The sequence below is a fragment of the Polypterus senegalus genome, chromosome 2 (assembly GCF_016835505.1).
Source record: "Polypterus senegalus isolate Bchr_013 chromosome 2, ASM1683550v1, whole genome shotgun sequence".
NCBI classification, from domain to species: domain Eukaryota; kingdom Metazoa; phylum Chordata; class Cladistia; order Polypteriformes; family Polypteridae; genus Polypterus; species Polypterus senegalus.
The window spans coordinates 109,613,464-109,632,014 of NC_053155.1; the positions used below are offsets into that span (position 1 = coordinate 109,613,464).

At 36.7% G+C, this 18,551-nt stretch overlaps 1 protein-coding gene across 4 annotated transcripts in view; it reads right to left on the bottom strand.

Annotated features, from left to right (window-relative positions):
* cntn5 (contactin 5) overlaps positions 1-18,551 on the bottom strand; it is a 1,359,131-nt gene that overhangs the window by 548,676 nt on the left and 791,904 nt on the right. For all 4 annotated transcript variants that reach the window (XM_039744349.1, XM_039744347.1, XM_039744348.1 and 1 more), the window contains exon 6: positions 16,428-16,603. In XM_039744349.1, the coding sequence (XP_039600283.1) occupies positions 16,428-16,603 (176 nt within the window). The remainder of the gene's footprint in view (positions 1-16,427; positions 16,604-18,551) is intronic.

Below are 18,551 nucleotides of genomic sequence, written 5' to 3' on the forward strand. Positions count from 1 at the left end.
AAGAAAAGGAAACATTTTAATAATAACGTAACATGATTGACATTGTCATGAGTGTTGCTGTCATATATATATAAATATATATATATATATATATATATATATATATATATATATATATATACACACATATATATATATATATATATACACACACACATAAACATATATATATACATATACACACATATATACAGTATATATACATATACATTGTGGCATTGTGGAGCCCAGCCAGGACGCCCAGGAGGGTACAACCTGAGGGTACTACTACAGTATATGCAAGAATATATAAACATGGCCAACAAGAAAGGGGTTCAGAAAGAAACGAAAACTAAAGCTACATCCAACTTCAGATCGGCAAGGCTCAAGGTACGGCCTTTCAGAGACTGACCAGGATCAGATGGGCAAAAGCCTAGACTCGTCAGACCACGATCCGCTACATTGTCTCTGGCCGAGATTGAAATGAGGAGTGAATGTACGAGCCTGAGTGACGCAGGTCACGATAGCTCGCCGATTGGAGAAGATGATCGGAAAACTGGAAAAGGCCTTGCAGTCCGCGCTTTCAACTACTCCACACTAGCCAGGAACACCGGCTACAATAGAGCCCACCGCCTCACCTATGGTGCACGAAAGCAGAAATGATCTGTCTGAACTGAAGATTATGATCGCTGAACTCATGCAAGAGATAAAGAAAGATATAAAGAAAAGCGAGAAGGCAAATGAGAAGGCAAAGGAAAAGGCAAATGAGAAGCTGCGACAGAAGCGGCAGCAGGATAATAAAGACTTGGAGAAATGCATATGTGTTCGCTTTGAGGCAGTCTTTAAAGATCTGCTGGGTAAATTTGAAGAGCACATTCAGGAAATCTCGTCTAAACTGAGCACACTTGCTGATCAACTGGAGGATATCAAGGAGACATTCGCGACTCAGATTGAAACAGCCAAAAATGCTGCCAGTGCTGAAGAAAAAGCAACAACTGCCAACTCCGAATGCAAAAAACACGGAGACAGACTTGCTGCTTTGGAAGATGGAAGCAGAAGGAATAATATTAGAATTAAAGGTCAACCTGAGAATCGAGAAAGTCTAAACCCACTGAAATTTGCAGCTGAAATATTTTCTAAAATAATTGGAGAGGACTTTAAAGCAGATTTTGAGATAGCAGCGGCTTATCGCGTACGTGGATCAAATACCGCTGAACCTAGATCTTTTATTATTCGCTTCGAGAGATTACTAATTAAACTAGAGGTGATGGCACGCCTCAGACACAAGGAAGAGATTATATATGAAAATAACCACATTTGTATCTTCCCTGATTTCTCTCCAGCAACAGCTACTAAACATGCAGCCTTCTATAACATCAAACAGCGGTTATGGCAAGCCAATATCAAATATAGCTTTTTGTATCCTGCCAAACTGAAAGTGGAATTGCAAGGTTAATTCTATGTCTTCGCCAGCAAAGAGTAAGCAGAAAAGGAATTAAGAAATCTGATCCCAACACTATTTTGAAACACAATAGTGAGTCGTAGCCTGTTATGACATGGCAAGGATAAATAACCTACTGCTTGATCTATTTTTTAAGATACGGGTTTTTATAATTATATAACCTCTTTATTACTCGGACGCTATCAATTTATGTTTTAATTACAGTTATAGACGTTTGTGCTTAATTTCTTTCTTTTATTTTAATTTTTACATTTTTTTTCTTTATCTTATTTATTTATTTTTTCTCTACCATAAAGGAGACTGTTTAACATCATACCCTTGGTTTATTGTTATTGCTATTACTGCATTAAGACTTACTATGCTTATTCTGGACCACTTTCTAACACCATTCCCTGGGTTTATTATCTGGGTTTATTACCTTAATACATTAAGATTGCTGAAGATTATATATATTTTAGGTTCATAGTTTGTCAATGATTATATTTTAGGCATATAGTATTTAGAAAATATAGGCAATAGATATCTCTACTTTTTAATCCTAAAACGCCGCTGCGTGGGGGCTTGTTTTGCTTTAGACGTGCTCTGTCTCTGGGTATGTCAGAGGACCGGGACTGCGTGGAGTGGGGTCCAGCCTCATGTGGGGAGGCAAAATGGGAAGGTGGGGATTTAATGGGGGGAGAGAAAGAGAGCAGGCTATATCTATATCTAATCTATCCTTTTAATCTTTATAATTATAACTACCAACGTAACAATAAGCTGCATGGCAATAACTCTTGGGGAAAAAGGAAATTAAGGTTAAAACTGTCTCACTTCCAGTTAAGACTATAAAATGACATCAACAATTCAGAATCAATTCATCCATGATGGGACAGTTAACTTTGTGAGCTGGAATGTTAAAGGCCTGATTCACAAATAAAAAAGAAAGTACTCTCTCACCTAACAGGTTTAAGCGCTACAATGGTATTTTTACAGGAGACCCACTTACTAAGCAAGGATCAGTTCCAGCTGCAAAAGAACTGGACTGGCCAAATGTTCCATTCTAGCTTTACAAAGAAAACTAGAGGTGTGGGAAATCTTATACATAGAACAGTCTCATTTGTAGCATCAGATGTAGTATTGGATCCTGAAGGGAGATATGTGATGGTCATGGGCAACTTATCTAACTGTAAAATGATTTTAATAAATGCTTATGCACCTGATGTCGATGATAAGGAATTTATACAAAATTTATTTGCATCCATTCCCAATGTGAACACTCATAAAATTATAATGGCTGTATACTTTAATTGTGTTTTAAATCCTCTCTTAGATAGGACTTCTGTCACAGGGGGAACGACATCTAACACTGCAAAGATAATTACAAAGTTTATAACTGATCACAACTTATCAGACCCCTGGAGGTTTCTAAACCCAAACTCAACTCAACTCAACCTCTGGCGTTGTCAGAATTACTAGATGCTATAAAGTGACTTCAAGACGGGAAAGCAGCAGGCCCTGATGGCTACCCTGTTGAATTTTATAAGAAATTCTCTGCTCAGCTAGCTCCCCTCCTATTAGCAACATTTACAGAAGCCAGAGACAATCAAACTCTTCCTCAAACTTTTCGCCAAGCATTAATCACCGTTTTTCCTAAAAAAAATAAGGACTTATTACAATGTGCATCATACAGACCAATTTCACTTTTGAATAATGACGTTAAGATACTCTCAAAAATTATAGCTAGAAGGATGGAGAAAGTGCTCCTCTCGGTAATATCACAAGATCAAACTGGATTTATCAAGGGTCGACACTTATCCTCAAATCTTCAATGCCTGTTTAATGTAATATACTCACCAACTAAGTCAAACACCCCAGAAATATTATTATCATTGGATGCAGAAAAAGCATTTGACATGATTGAATGGAAATACCTTTTTACTACATTGGAGAAATTTGGGTTTGGCCCGAACATTTGTGCATGGATCAAACTACTGTATACCAATCCAGAAGCTTCAATTTGTATCAACAACATTTGTTCAGACTACTTTAAACTAGAACGAGGTACCAGACAAGGATGCCCCTTGTCACCGTTGCTGTTTGCAATTGCCATTGAACCACTGGCAATTCACTGTCGAAATGCTGATCACATAAAGAGGATTATCAGAAAAGGACTGGAACAGAAAATTTCTCTATATGCAGATGATATGGTACTGTATATATCAGACCCACAAAATTCTGTGCCTGCAGTCTTAACAGCACTCACAGAATTTCAAAAGATCTCTGGTCTCAGAATTAATCTGAATAAAAGTGTACTCTTTCCAGTGAATTCTCAAGCATATAATATTAGATTAGACACCCTACCTTTTATCATTGCAGAACAGTTTAAATACCTCGGGGTAAACATCACAAGTAAACATAAAGCTCTTTATCAACAAAATTTTGCAGTCTGCATGGAAAAAATTAAACAAGACTTGCATAGATGGTCAACCCTTCATCTTACTCTAGCTGGAAGAATTAACACTGTTAAGATGAATATTCTTCCTAAGCTCCTTTTTATTTCAAAACATTCCAATATACATCAATAAATCATTTTTAAGCAATTAGATTCAACAATAACCTCATTTATTTGGAACTCAAAACATCCACGTATCCAAAGAGTGACCCTACAAAGACAAAAGGCAGAAGGTGGCATGGCTCTACCTAACTTCCAGTTTTATTACTGGGCAGTAAACATACAAGCTATTAAAACCTGGACACAAATAGATGAACATACACAGGCCTGGTTCGCAATAAAACTAAAATCCTGCAGTACTTCTTTATATTCCCTGCTCTGTGTCCCAATAAATGTGAGTTATCGGCAATATACTAATAACCCAATTGTGCTTCACTCACTCAGAATATGGAACCAATGTAGAAAGCATTTTAAGATGGAGAAGCTTTTATCTGTGGCACCTCTGCAAGAGAACCACCTCTTTCAACCTTCGCAAACATACGCAGTTTTTAATATCTGTAAAAAATTTGGGATTAACTTGCTTAGAGATCTTTATATAGACAGCACCTTTGCAATTCTATGAACAATTACATTCCAAATTTAACATTCCAGCTACACATTTCTTTCACTATCTTCAAATTAGGAACTTTGTTAAACAGAACCTGCCCGATTTTCCTCATCTTGTACCTTCATCCATGCTGGAAAAAATATTGCTCAATCTCAAGGACTCAGACACCATCTCTGCAATATATAAAATTATTTCACAGTCCCTCCCTTTCAAAGATCTCAAGAGGACACTGGGAAAAAGATCTCTCAATCAATATATCAGAAAAGGAGTGGAAAATAGCAATGCAGAGAATTCACTCGAGCTCCATATGCACAAAGCATACCTCGCCTAAAACTCTCCAAAATGTTTCCAGGGCAAGATCCAACCTGCGAACGCTGCAATCAAGTCCCAGCCTCACTGGGTCACATGTTTTGGTCCTGCACCAAATTAACATCATTCTGGACCAAAATTTTTAATTACCTTTCAGACAGCCTTGGTCTCACAATTCCTCCTAACCCATTAACAGCTGTGTTTGGGTTTCTTCCAGATGGGTTTAAAGTGGAGAAGGACAAACAAACTGTGATTGCATTCACTACACTTTTGGCACGCAGACTGATCTTGCTAAACTGGAAGAATCCTAACTCTCCTCTTTTAAGTCAGTGGGAAACTGATGTTTTATACTATATGAAATTGGAAAAAATCAAATACTCAGTTACAGGATCTGTACAGATTCTTTTCAAAACATGGCAGGATGTAATCAGTAATATTTGAGAATAAGCTCTTAAAGCACAGAGGAAGGATTATTTCTGCATTTCTTTTTCTTCTCCATTCATCTATATTGGCATATCAAACTCATCAATTTAGGTATGTTTACAAGCCTTAAGTTTTACTCCGTTGGCCTTGCTCTCTCTCTCAGGGGTGGGGGTCGACTTGTTCTTAATCCTACTATCCTATTTTCTTTTTTAAAAGTGAGATTTTCCACTATTCTGTATTCTTTTTGTATTTTATTAACCATTATTAATGATTTATTTGGCATAAGCCTTAGAATAAAGTTATTAACCAAACTGTTATGATTCATATATTGCACAAATATGTATATGCCATTCACATACAACAACAATTGCGTATATGGTAGAGGTGATCTAGCAATATAGCTAGAACTAAGACAAGATGAATAATAAGAAAGAATATTATTCTATAACATGGAAGTAAGAAAAACAAATCTCTTTTAATTTGTCAAAAGAAAGAAAGTAAAGTAACAAAGGAACACCTAGACGGAAGGGGGATTTCAGGAAGGGGCATACTAAGAGGCAACAGATTGGAGGTAGAAAAGGTCAGAATCATGTTGGAAACCATTAATTCTCCCAGTGGTAAATGGAAACCGATAGAGAAAACCAGAAGACAGTTCATAGGAGTTACATAATGGTTTATTTAAACTCAAAACAAGAGTGTGGACAATAAAAGGGGCAAAAAAATCAACACAAAGCAAAATCTACTTCACTACCTCAGAACTAACCTTAATAAGATGTCCCTTACACTTATTACCCAAACCTCTGACCATACCACTTCACCATCCACACAGCTGTAGCTCACCTTCTGGCTCTAAATTAAAGGAATTTTAGTAGCAAACAGCTTCCAAAACCCACTATGAGGACAACGATGTGCCTACAAAAACTTAGGGCGACTAAGTCTGCATACCATGTGGTAGCCTTTAGAATTACAACATCCTTGAAGCCCAAATTTTATTTGATTGGCCAACTACACAACAGTTTCTTTTGTGTCTTTTCCGCATTTCAGGTAACTTAGTTCCATCTGGTAGAAGTGGAAATTACTGCCATTATGGAAGATTCCAACCTCTTTATTATGAGTTCCTCCAAAGTATCCATTTGACTTTTGCTCCCTTTAATTCTACTGCATTATATGTGGATACATGAATTACCACCCTAATAGTGGACCATTTTAAAGACAATAGCATTTAGAGGGGCTCTTACTAGTGTGATGTTCTATTTACTTAATAGGTCATGCTTTTCATTATCCTATCACAAACATCTTTGGTCCATGGTCACACTTCTTCAGGTGGGTAAATGAGTACATGTGCACTTACACTGAAAATACACCACTTTGTACAGAATACAATATGATGCTTTCTGTGTGAAAATGCCTACCTCACACTATTGGAGTGGACTTAATTTATATCCATTCATAATCCCATAAAAAGTTACATCAACTTACATTTCAAAACTGTTATTGATTTAATTTGCTGGATGAGGCTGAGCAGGGTAAAATACCGAGACTCAGGCTCACCAGTAATCAGAATGAGATTCAGTGGAATTGAAGAATTAATGTCAGTATATAAAGATGTGGCAAATGATGAAATCCTCCTAATAATATTTAATAGATCCTTGTCTTAAGAGGTCATCAATGACTATAAACATACTATGCAGTTTCAGCTTGTAGGGGTAATACAAAAGCCTAGTGGCTAAAGCAGATTTTCTCACTAGCTCATTCTATGACTTTGCCAGAAGTGTGTAGACAGCAGTTGTAATTCCGTGCACGTCTTGTATTTTAATGTTTACATAAAGGGATCATCTTGAAAGCTTATATGAACTAAAAATTGAGATGAGACCTAGTGTAAAGGAAACCCACGAAAAAAAGAATGATGAAGGATTAAAAATACTCAGCTCTGCACTGGCTGTGCCAACATACTGGAACAGGGCCAGGTCCACTCATCACACATTATGCAGTAGATTGAGTGCTTGCTGACAATTTGGCCACTGTGAAAAATACAGATGTATATATTTCTTATTTTTAATTTGAATAAGCAGTAAGCCTCAGAGCTCTACCGTGAGTTCAAATCTCAGACAGGAGACTTTCTGCTTAGAGTGTGAATATTCTGTCAATGTCTGCATAAGATTTCCACTGGGTGACTTGCCTTTTCTCCAACATTCCAAGATGAACAGGTTATATTAACTGCTGACCACAACATATATTACTTCATATGAGTAAGTATGGGTGTGTAAAATTTTGCCAAATCAATATGTGGACAACAATACAAATTTCCATACTGGATCGGTCGAGCCCCAGGTTAACAACGACCGCCACCAGTACTGTTAGCCAACAGGGTTCTGGCGGAAATTGGGCTACTGTTGGCCGAAGAAGAAGAAGGAGAAGAAGGGGGGGAGACGTGTCCGGAGGCAGGAGGAGAGGAGGAAAGTAAAGAGAGTGGAACTGAGGGTAGGAACTTTGAATGCTGGCAGTATGACTGGTAAGGGGAGAGAGTTAGCAGATATGATGGAGAGAAGGAAGGTTGATATATTGTGCGCGCAAGAGACTAAATGGAAGGGGAGTAAGGCCAGGGGGATTGAAGGTGGATTCAAATTGTTCTATCATGGTGTGGATGGGAGGAGAAACGAAGAGAAAGGAAGAAGATGTCAAAGAAGAATTGGGATAGTCAGAGAGATGCAGAAAGTAGACAAGAGTACAAGGAGATAAGGCGCAAGGTGAAGAGAGAGGTGGCAAAGGCTAAAGAAAAGGCGTATGATGAGTTCTATAAGAGGTTGGACACTAAGGTGAGAGAAAGGGACAGTTGGGAGACAAAGTCAGAGAGAGAGGTGAGATTGCATTTATTTGGACATGTGTAGAGGAGAGATGCTGGGTATATGGATGCTAAGGACAGAGCTGCCAGGGAAGAGGAAAAGAGGAAGGCCTAAGCGAAGGTTTACGGATGTGGTGAGAGAGGGCATGCAGGTGATGGGTGTAAGAGAACAAGATGCAGAGGACAGAAAGATATGGAAGAAAATGATCCACTGTGGCAACCTATAACGGGAGCAGCCGAAAGAAAAAGAAGAAGAAGTGTGTATGGGTGTGTGAGTGTTATGCCCTGCAATGACCTGGTGCACATTCCAGGAATGCTTCCTGCCTTCCACCAAGTACTGGCCAAATTATGCAGGTGGCAAAATGGATGGATGGTTGGGTTGCCTATTTTTCGGTTAGTAACTTTGTACTCTTACTTCCATTACTTGTATGTTACTCTTTCTCTTATGCAAATACACCTTTCTTCTATGTCTCACCTAATAAGTCATCTTCTACTTCCTCATTAATACAATCTTTTATCCTTCTGGTAATGGCAGTGGTAAGACATTTATAGCCTTTTATGTGATTTCCTGACCAAAGATCCTTGACATTAAAATGGCTGAATTATTACTACTGCTCTCTGAATGATTGCTCTTACCAATGCATTAAGGTTACTCCTATAAACTTTATTTAAACATTGTGAAGCCCAGGAAGCATACAGCCACCCTAACCCAACACAGACAGGCAAAGAGACGAGTTTAGCAAACAACACCTAGTTTATTTACATTCATTGCCTTTGCAGTACAAAGGCAAAGCACAGTGCAAAATTCCTTCTTTGCCAGCAGTCCTTCCTCTCGATTCTGGCCGTTCACTTCTGGCAACCGGCCCCTTTTTATAGGGCACGTGGAAGGACTCCAGGTGGCCAACAAGCTCCTTCTGGCTGCACTTCCGTGTGTGGCAGGTAGGGCTCTGAAACTGTCCATTAACCCCCTGGCGATGGTGATGGGCCCCAGCAGGGTTAAGCTCCCATGCTCATGACCCATGGCCCCACTGGAAACAAAGGGGGCTGCCCTCTGTAAGTCCGGGGGAGAAACTGTCCTGGAAATATTCTCTCCCCGGGTCCTTCCATAATGAATGTGTCCTGGCTGGGTAAGGGCACCGGCCATCCGCCACAGCATCCAATAAAGAGGATAAATATCACATAAATGAGGTGGTACACTGCAAGAAGTTTGCAGATCATAATTCTAGTCGGAGACTCTTATTGCTAAAAATAAGGACCTGTTTTAAGCATTTGAAGTTTTGGGTACAGAATATGTGGTAACTATAACAAGGATGCCTTTATTCAAGAATCTGTGTTCACTAGACTGACTTCTCTTCCTATGACATTTTTAATTAAAATAAATAAACTGTTTATTTAGCATTCTAAAATGCATGGAAAAGGATATTTTAAAGCAAATAAACAGAGAAAACATACTAATTTCACAATAAGCTGTGTATTTCTCTGAGTTTTAGTTCACCTCTATATATATCTTTAAGGTAAAGTTGTGTCTCATATTAAAGTAATGGGATCTGTCTAGCTTTTCCCTGTTTCACAGCAAACATGACAAATATGTGGGCAGCAAATATATTCAACAATATAGCTAGAAAGTAAATAGAAAAATGTATAATCTCTGTCTTACTTCCTAGATCATTTCCTTGTGGCAAAAGACAACTAGGAAAGTAATCTGCTATCACGTTTTAAGCAACTTTATAGCGAACTGTGGTGATTAGCACAAGTGTGAATTACTTATTAAGGCATTAGACAAAATGTGTACAGCTCTGTCTCTTTGCCCTCTTCTTGTTTACTTATACCAATTCATACTGTCTAAAGACGCTCTCCTTGCCACATACCATGACATTATGAAACTTAATTAATCCAAATCAGTGTCACAAGGCTCCACAGCCAGTCCCAGTTTTTAAATGTTATTTATTGTACCCAATACTAAATGCATCATACAGTGGCTGCTACATGAATGCCAGAGTATAATACAAGTTTCCAAAGGTACTCAGAAACTACTCTCCAATAACACGAAAGCCATTCAAATTGTATTATGTAATATCATTTACTGTTGAATTCTGCTCTGTATTTGTAATATTTCTATTGCACTGTTATATTGTATTAAGGATTACTTGTGTTCTGTGTATTGTATTGTATTTACCCCTTTTTTGTGACACCCACTGGACGACCAACCAACGTTGCCACACCCACAATAAAAAAGAAACACCTGTATTGGGACCCGAGTGCAGCAGATGACCCCCTCAGCATCAATGGAACAGTGTGAGGTTTTTTATGGTGGCTGGAGTGTCAATCCTGCCACCAACCACAGAGTTTTCCCTGCCAGTTGGGGGTCCTGTTTGCTGGGCTGGATGTTAGGCAGAATATTAAATGGAGTCTCAGTAGAAGGCCAATCAAGTCTTGGCCTTGGATCCCTTCCAGTTTTATTTTTTCTCCAGGTTATTTGGAGATTTATTTTGTTTTTTTCTGTCCTCCTGGCCACCTGATCTTACCATTGTACTCATCTTTGGTGACTTACAATATGATATTATATATAAGGATTGTACTTTCTTTTTTTTACTAATTATATATCTATGCTATGTAAGCTCATATTGATTTATTTTTGGTTACTTATTTACTATTAATCTTACCTAATTTAACTTTTTTTTCTTTTCTTGTTATTGTTTCTTTGACATCTTGTAAAACACTTTTGAGGTACATCCTGTGCATAAAAATGCGCTACAGAAATAAGTGTTGTTGATTCTGCTCAGGTTCTGCTTTAGTCCACTGAAACCCTTAACCGCATCAAACAAGTAGGTGAATATCATTTTTTAATTGCATTACATATTGTGTTACACCCGACTGTATCAAACCGAAGACACAAATGATTAATGCCTGGAAGTGCCTGGAAGTCTACCAAATTTGAAAAGAAACAATGAAAACAATGGTTACATGTGTTTTTGGGCTAAATGACTGCAAAAGTCAATATCAACCAGATTCATAACGTACTCTGTTTAAAACTCAATAAACCAAGTAAGTTAATTGTTTCACTTCACATGGTAAATCCTTGAGTTTTAATGGCTTGCAGCATGTAGCAAACATAGCATTCATTAATTTCAACAGATCAATAGCTGTATAGCTGAAACATTTCTTGTAATTATTTTACTTTATGTGAAAAAAATGGGATATATCTGAAAAGTCCGCTGCTCCTAATCAGCAGTTTGACAATATACAGCATTGGCAGGTAAAAAAGCATTTTGCTAACTTCTAATACTACTTCTGTAATTTCTCACAACAGTGCTGAATTCACATTTTTTGAGGGGGCAAACCTTATACAGTATATCTGCATTAAGGAAATGTGATGCTTCAAAATTATTCATATTAGTTATGTTCTTCGGACAAAAAATAGTCATCACAGGGCCTAGGACAGAAATGTCTGAATTAGCCACTCCTCAGCTGCAGCCTTGCAAAATATGGGCCATTTGACAAAACCAATATTAACAGAACATTACAGGCTCATAATCAGTAACATTTCATCATAAATGCAAAATGTTACCAGTGCATATATTTTTATATTTCAAGTCAAAATTCAAAAGATTATCAGTGCAAACCAAATGCAACAGAATATTCTTTTAAAGTCATGCAGATTTCAAAAGAATTCACTTCTGAGCTTTAATGGTTGTTAGTTCATTAATAACAGCAGCTAAATTCACTTGACATTTAGGCTCCCATCTGAAAGGCCAGGATCAAGTGACTGTTCAGTCTTTTATTGGTACCTTTTTGTGCGAAAATTACTTTTAATAAAAAAAAAAAAACTAAAACATTTACTAAAACAACACCTTGATCCGATCTACAGTGTACAGTGCAAAAAAAACACACTGTGTAATTCACACAGTTGGGTAAAATCATTCCATGTACGACATTAAGCAGTTCAAGTGGTGTCAGATCATTTTTAAAACTAGTTTGTAAACTGTCTTCAGGGGCTTCATTTGACACCAGAAGTGGTTATCAAATCACTGAATATTGTTACGAGAATGCCTAACATAAATAAAACTAAGAATTTGTGCGCTAACCATCCTGGGCCTCCCACCTGCCTCAGGGCTGGGGATAAATGTTCTAATTTCCTCCATCAAGGTAACTAACTACAAGAATGCTGGTTCAGAAGTTTCACTTCTTAGTACTTCACGGTCTGTATCCCTAAGCAACCTACATGTGCTCCTAATGTAAGAAACAAAAATCAGTAAGGTACTCTGATATTGTTAAAAAAAAAAGATGAGCATGTTAGGACTACTGTAGCCCTTCATATATCTGTTTTATATATATATATATATATATATATATATATATATATATATATATATATAGGGGTGGGCCAAAGTAGGCTTACAGTTGTCAGTATGCAAGGCTGGCAATTTGAACACTTACGAGATTGTACCCAAGTGCACTGTGCCATTGTGACATTCTTTTGAGTTAATAAAGTTAATAAAGCTATTGAGTTAATCGAGCTTATAACCTGCATGACTTTTTCCATATGAACAAATGTAAATCTAGACACACAGTACCACATATATAATACAGAGACTTGACTTCAAAAAACAGTCTACATTTTAATGAAATATGTATAGAATGAAATATGAAAAGGCACAAACAAAATAAAATATGCAGCAATCTGGAAAATGCCTAGAACATATTTCAATCTTCTTTCTGTTTTATAGATGACAAATCCAATTGATCTGTATAAATCTCTTTTTCCCTCACATTTTCAGTATTGCTACCTCCAAGTATACACTCCACTTCCTTAGGGCTTAGCTAGTAGGGTCTGACCTACCAAATCACTAGGATTCAATTTGCAAGTATGATTTTATGATTTGATGTTTAGATTCAGCCCTAAGTCAAGGTTGCAAGTTTCTTCTGCTTGCAGTGGTCCCACGCTTGAAAGATAAACGCTGTAATGCAACAAGGTTTATTCCATGGCAATTTACTTAATTACAGGAAAAAATTCAATACTGTATATAATTGCAGATAAGTTCTCCCGAGGATAAGTCAGGACTTGGTTTTACTGTATAATTTCTGGTATTTTATAATGTTGGTTGTATAAGTCAAATGTGGCAAATGCTAACGCCCACCTCAGAGGGTAACCGTGGAGCACACTGCCTTTTTTTTTTTATGTATTGTGCCTACGTGACCACACGGTAATACCTGAATAATTCCGAAGCAAAGTTTGCACTGATTTGTGTTTTTTGTATCTCACACCCTCATACACCTTTATCGTGGGAGCATCCCTTATCTACGATGGAACGTTCCATCAGAAGAAAATTAAACATCGTTGAAGTGGTGAAACAAATTGGTAACTGCGCTGCTGCAACAAAATTTGATGTGTCTGAGAAACTGGTTGGAGATTGGAGGAGGCAAGAAAATGTTAAAAAAAATAATTTAATTGTCACATTTCTGAACAGGCATATAAGTCGGGGTCTGATTTTATGATCGATTTTTTGGATTTCAAGACCTGACTTATACATGAGTATATATGGTAAGTATTCTCAGAACCTTAGGGGTTCCAATGACAGAACAACTATCCTTGCTGTTTGCCTTAATTTATGTCCTTATCTATCACAATTACTTTTTGTTAATGTTTTCACAATGCACAATTTACACAGCCTTAAATAATCTCGCTCTGTCCTATACTTTGGAATGCCTGTCATCTTACACTCCAAATCGTAACCTTAGATCTTAAAGTGAGTGTGTGCTTAGATTTCAAACAGCTAAACTTAAAAGAAGTGGTGAGGCAATCTTCTGCTGGTATGCACCTAAAATCTGGAGTAGCTTACCAATAGAAATTTGCCAAGCTAACATGGTGGAGCACTTTAAAAAAATGTTAACATGACTTTCTCATATATATGTTTTAGTGTAACCCTGAAAAACTATACAGTAAATACATTGAATTATCATTTTTATCATGACTCCACAATCCATACTAATCATTACTTTTTCTGCTGTTCTTTTTCCGGTTTTTCTGTGGTGCCGTTCTGTGCCACCACCATCTGATCAAGGCACCATGCAATCCCTTTGATGGATTGAAGGCCAGATGTCCACATGACACAATCTGTTTTTTTCATGTGAAGCCTGAAAACCATGAGGACTGATTTAAATCATTTATGTTAGGTGGGGGCTGGGTGGTCTTGTGGCCATGGAACCCCTGAAGATTTTGTTTTTTTCCCTCCAGCCCTCTGGAGTGTTTTTTTGTTTGTTTTTTCTGTCCTCCCAGCCATTAGACTTTACTTTATTCTTTGTTATTTAGTATTGACTAATGTTAATTTTATTTTTATAAAGTTTTATTTCTTCATCTTATAAAGCACTTTGAGCTACAACTTTTGTATGAAAATGTGCTAAGTAAATAAATGTTGTTGTTGTAAATATGAGGCAAAATTTACAGCCATCTACACAAAGCTCATTTGGATTATAACAACACTTTACTAAAAAAGCTACCTTGCTAATGATACCAAAGTCAATTGATTTCATAACACAAGACAAAAAGAATGTATAGTATAAAAACAAACACTTACATGACACATTATGTGGAACTATTACATATTATTATATTTTATGATTTTTCCCTTACAATAAAAGCACTGGCACTGAGTCAGTTTTGGGACTGAAATGGATACCTGGTTGCTTACAATTCATCACCTCTTTCACTAGGCAATCCTGTCTACCAGACAAAAAAATGTATTACTTAGTGGAAAAAATATTCTGAGAAATACCCTAATGGGTATTTGAGTCTTAAAATGTTATATAATAATTCCCTGTAGATATTAGGAAAAAGCTTTTACTGTGATTGCTCCTGGGGAGACAGATATGAGCAGAAGCATAACTATTGATGTTGTCATCTTGCTTCTGGCCTTTTGATTTTTTAGAACCAAGTCGTTACATAAATGGTCCACATGGAGACTGCTATAAATATAAAAAGCTTGATTAGTCAATAATTTTATTTGCTGTATTTCTAAATATTTTCTCTTTTTGTAAAACTGACTACAAGCATTAAGCTAGAATTCTTTTTCATTAGAAGATATGGAGCTATAAACACTTAAAAAAGGCATGTTTTCTGAACTTTTGTATTCAAGTCCTACGCACAATTATGATTACAATAAAAAGTGAAAGATATCATTTACATTACAATTTGCCACCCAGAATTGGGGAATTCTTTGATCCTAATCTGATGAAAAAATAAAAATCCTCTACCCTGTAATTACAAGATATAAATCATTGTATTGTCATCACAGTTCACTGCTGCATAAATTAATCTATGCACCTATTAGTATGCTAATGCTGCCTTAAGCACGTTTTGCTGGCACAAATCTAAAGCAAAAATGACCATTACTTCGAAGATGTTTTCATTTTCATCAAAGAACCCCTTATTTTCTACAATCACAATATTATATGTTGCCTATCACCAATATGAGTCTGCACTCATATCTTTTTTGTTTAGTAAATGTGTGATGTGCGCTTTTAGTCAGAAAAAAAATCCTAATCAGTATTCTTGGTGGTTACATATACGTACCATATATAAGTAAGATAACATAAATGTATTACACAATATAAAACTAAAGAAGTCTTGAATTAAAACCATGCTTTATGTCCAGTATACTGTATACTATTTTTTTAAATTAGCAACCTTTAGGCCAAGAAAAGGATTTCAGTTCAGTTTTGGTACTTATTTATTTATTTTTAGTGTTAGTCTGCTCTTTATTGCATGTTTTTGTTCCTTGTATTCATATTAAGAACTCAGTCTCATGCAAAAAATAGTAGGAATCTGATTTGATATTAATAGTAATATAAAACTGCACAGTACAATGTTACAAGTTAGGTGTCATTTAACAAAAGAAACACCTAACACATGAATTCAGACATTGGTATACACAGCTATACTTATCTATAATGCTTTATCAGTTGTTATAAAGTATAGTTAAAGTTACGTTTTGATGTCTACCTTCTTATAATATCGAAGGGAATTCAGTCATATGATATGAGATTTCTTTGTGCATTTTGAGTCTTAATCTAGGATGACATGGAGCTAAAGCACTGACTAAATACTTTATGAAGAACTGTATAATGTGAGAGTGATGAGAGCTACATATGTGAAACTGGGACCTGTACTGATGAAGTGTTATAATGATTTTATAACTTGGCTCTAAAGCTTTGGGGAATTCCTTGCCTTAATTAGGTCCTTTTGCTCTTTTTTAATCTGTAAGGCAATGTTTACTTCTTCTTCACATCTTATCAATATACAGTATATTCTAGCAATCATCTATTTAAATGCAAAGTGTACTTTTAAATAGAAGTAACTCTGCAGACATATACTCACAGGCAAACTGCAGCAATGCATCCTTACTGATGATAGTGCCAAAAATGTTGGTTGCCACACACTGATATTTCCCAGAGTCTTTTGCTTCATTTGGATTTGTGATGACAAAACTACCTTCCGTAAGACTGTACCTAATGTCACTGCTGAAGTCTACTTCAGTTCCATTGTGCAGCCATCTGTAATGTAAAAGATTACATAAATGTTTGTTTCAGATATCTACTGTCTATAACTGGCATTTTAAAGCTAAATTAATATTAAAAATATGAATCATTTTTAATTGAATAACACAATAAATTTTACTCAAACATAAAAGTAAAAACTGTGACAAAGAAGATAATGCATTCACCCTTTCTGAGAGTATAAATGAAACAGATTTATTATAAATGTCTAAGTAAACTATACAAGTTAAGCATTTGCTGATAAATTATCCATAGTGTCCACAACCATAATGTCTTCAATTAGTATCACAACCATTTTTAATGTTTAGTTTACATTAGTCAAAAAAGCAGCTTTCTCTTTAAAATCAAGTATAATAATCAAATCTGTCTCATAATATTAAAAAAACAAGGAAATTTTAAAAAGAAATGTTAATCTCCACTGTAGCACAGTCATAAACATTCTCAATAAAATAAGGCATATAGATGTACATGCATTATCATTACATTCTAAAGAAGTAATCATCTTTTCTCAAAGTAAAAAAAAATAAATGTTAAAATTTTTATAGGTTTATGAGGCAATTATCGTCACATGCACAGACTACAGACAAAATTTTTACTTGCATAAGCTAATCAACATGCACCATGTTGCTATTCTCCATCACCATGATGAGAATACAACAACCCTACAACAATCCAGTTTATCTGCAGAATGCATTTTACAAAGCTCATATCAAAAACACATACTTTGTAACCTGATATTGTGTTTTTCTACTTAAATTTTACGAAAACACTGTAAAGTGGCAACACATTTTTCTTTGCACGGTGCTTAAGCCCTTGCACCTTACAGGTAGAGTACACATACAGTTGTAGTTTATCATTCCAATTACATAAGTGCCATCAAAACTTCAAAAGCGTTTGGTGCCATAAAATTACATGCAGTTATCCATTTCTTAATTGGGCATGACGTAAAAAAATCACCTCTGTTTGGCCTGAATGAAAAACAAAAGCTTAGCCAAATGAAAGATGCTTTATTAGGAAGGTACAGACATTGAGAAGGCAGAAGAAACATTCACATTATATAATCTGGTTTGTTTTGCAAGAGCTAAATCACCCAGCATGGAAAGCTTTTGTTTTACATGTTGTCATGCATAGATACCAGAGGATCGCCATCCACTTTCAGCTAAGGTTTGTGGTACCACCTCGAAACAAGAGGGGGCACTGTCACTAACAGTCTTGTTTCCCTTTTCCCACGTAGAATCTAGAAACCAACCCTTGAGGTCAAGTGAGCCAGAGAAGTACTGCCCCTTTTAGGCCTCCCAGTGTAAAAGGGAGACGTTCGTGGAAGGTGGCAACTGATTTGAACGTTGAAGTTTGAGCAGCAGGGACAACAAAAGATTAGTAGATTATAAGAACAGCAACAGAGCAACTTAGAAGCTGACAAGGCAGTAGTTTATTGTAGCACCATTGATGATGTGTTTTTGGCACCCGAACTATTTTGGGATTCGCCTTGCCTCGTCATTTACCGTAAAGCTTAAGATTTTTCTTGTATTCTATACAGTATGCACGAAATGCATATTTAATATTTTATTATCTATATATATATAATTCACTAAGAGTACGCAAGACAGTGAGCTCAAGCAAGACAGAGATCCACACCCACCAACTCACAAAGCCCTGCCCGCCAACTCTAAGACCATGGGATACGCTCAACAGAGCCCCGCCCGCCAACTCTAACCCTCTTCCCACATCATGGGATACGCAAGACAGAGCCACGCACGCCAACTGTAGCCATCCTCCCGCATCCAGCGTCGCTCTCGAGGCATGTGCACTGCCTGCTCATGTGCCCGCACGCAACAACTCACCAAACACAGCTTCAGTCACTTTCGTCTATGCAAAAGTCCATATGCCACGTTGACTTTTCACCACACGCAAGCCAGAGAGCCACGACCGCCAACTCACAGAGCCC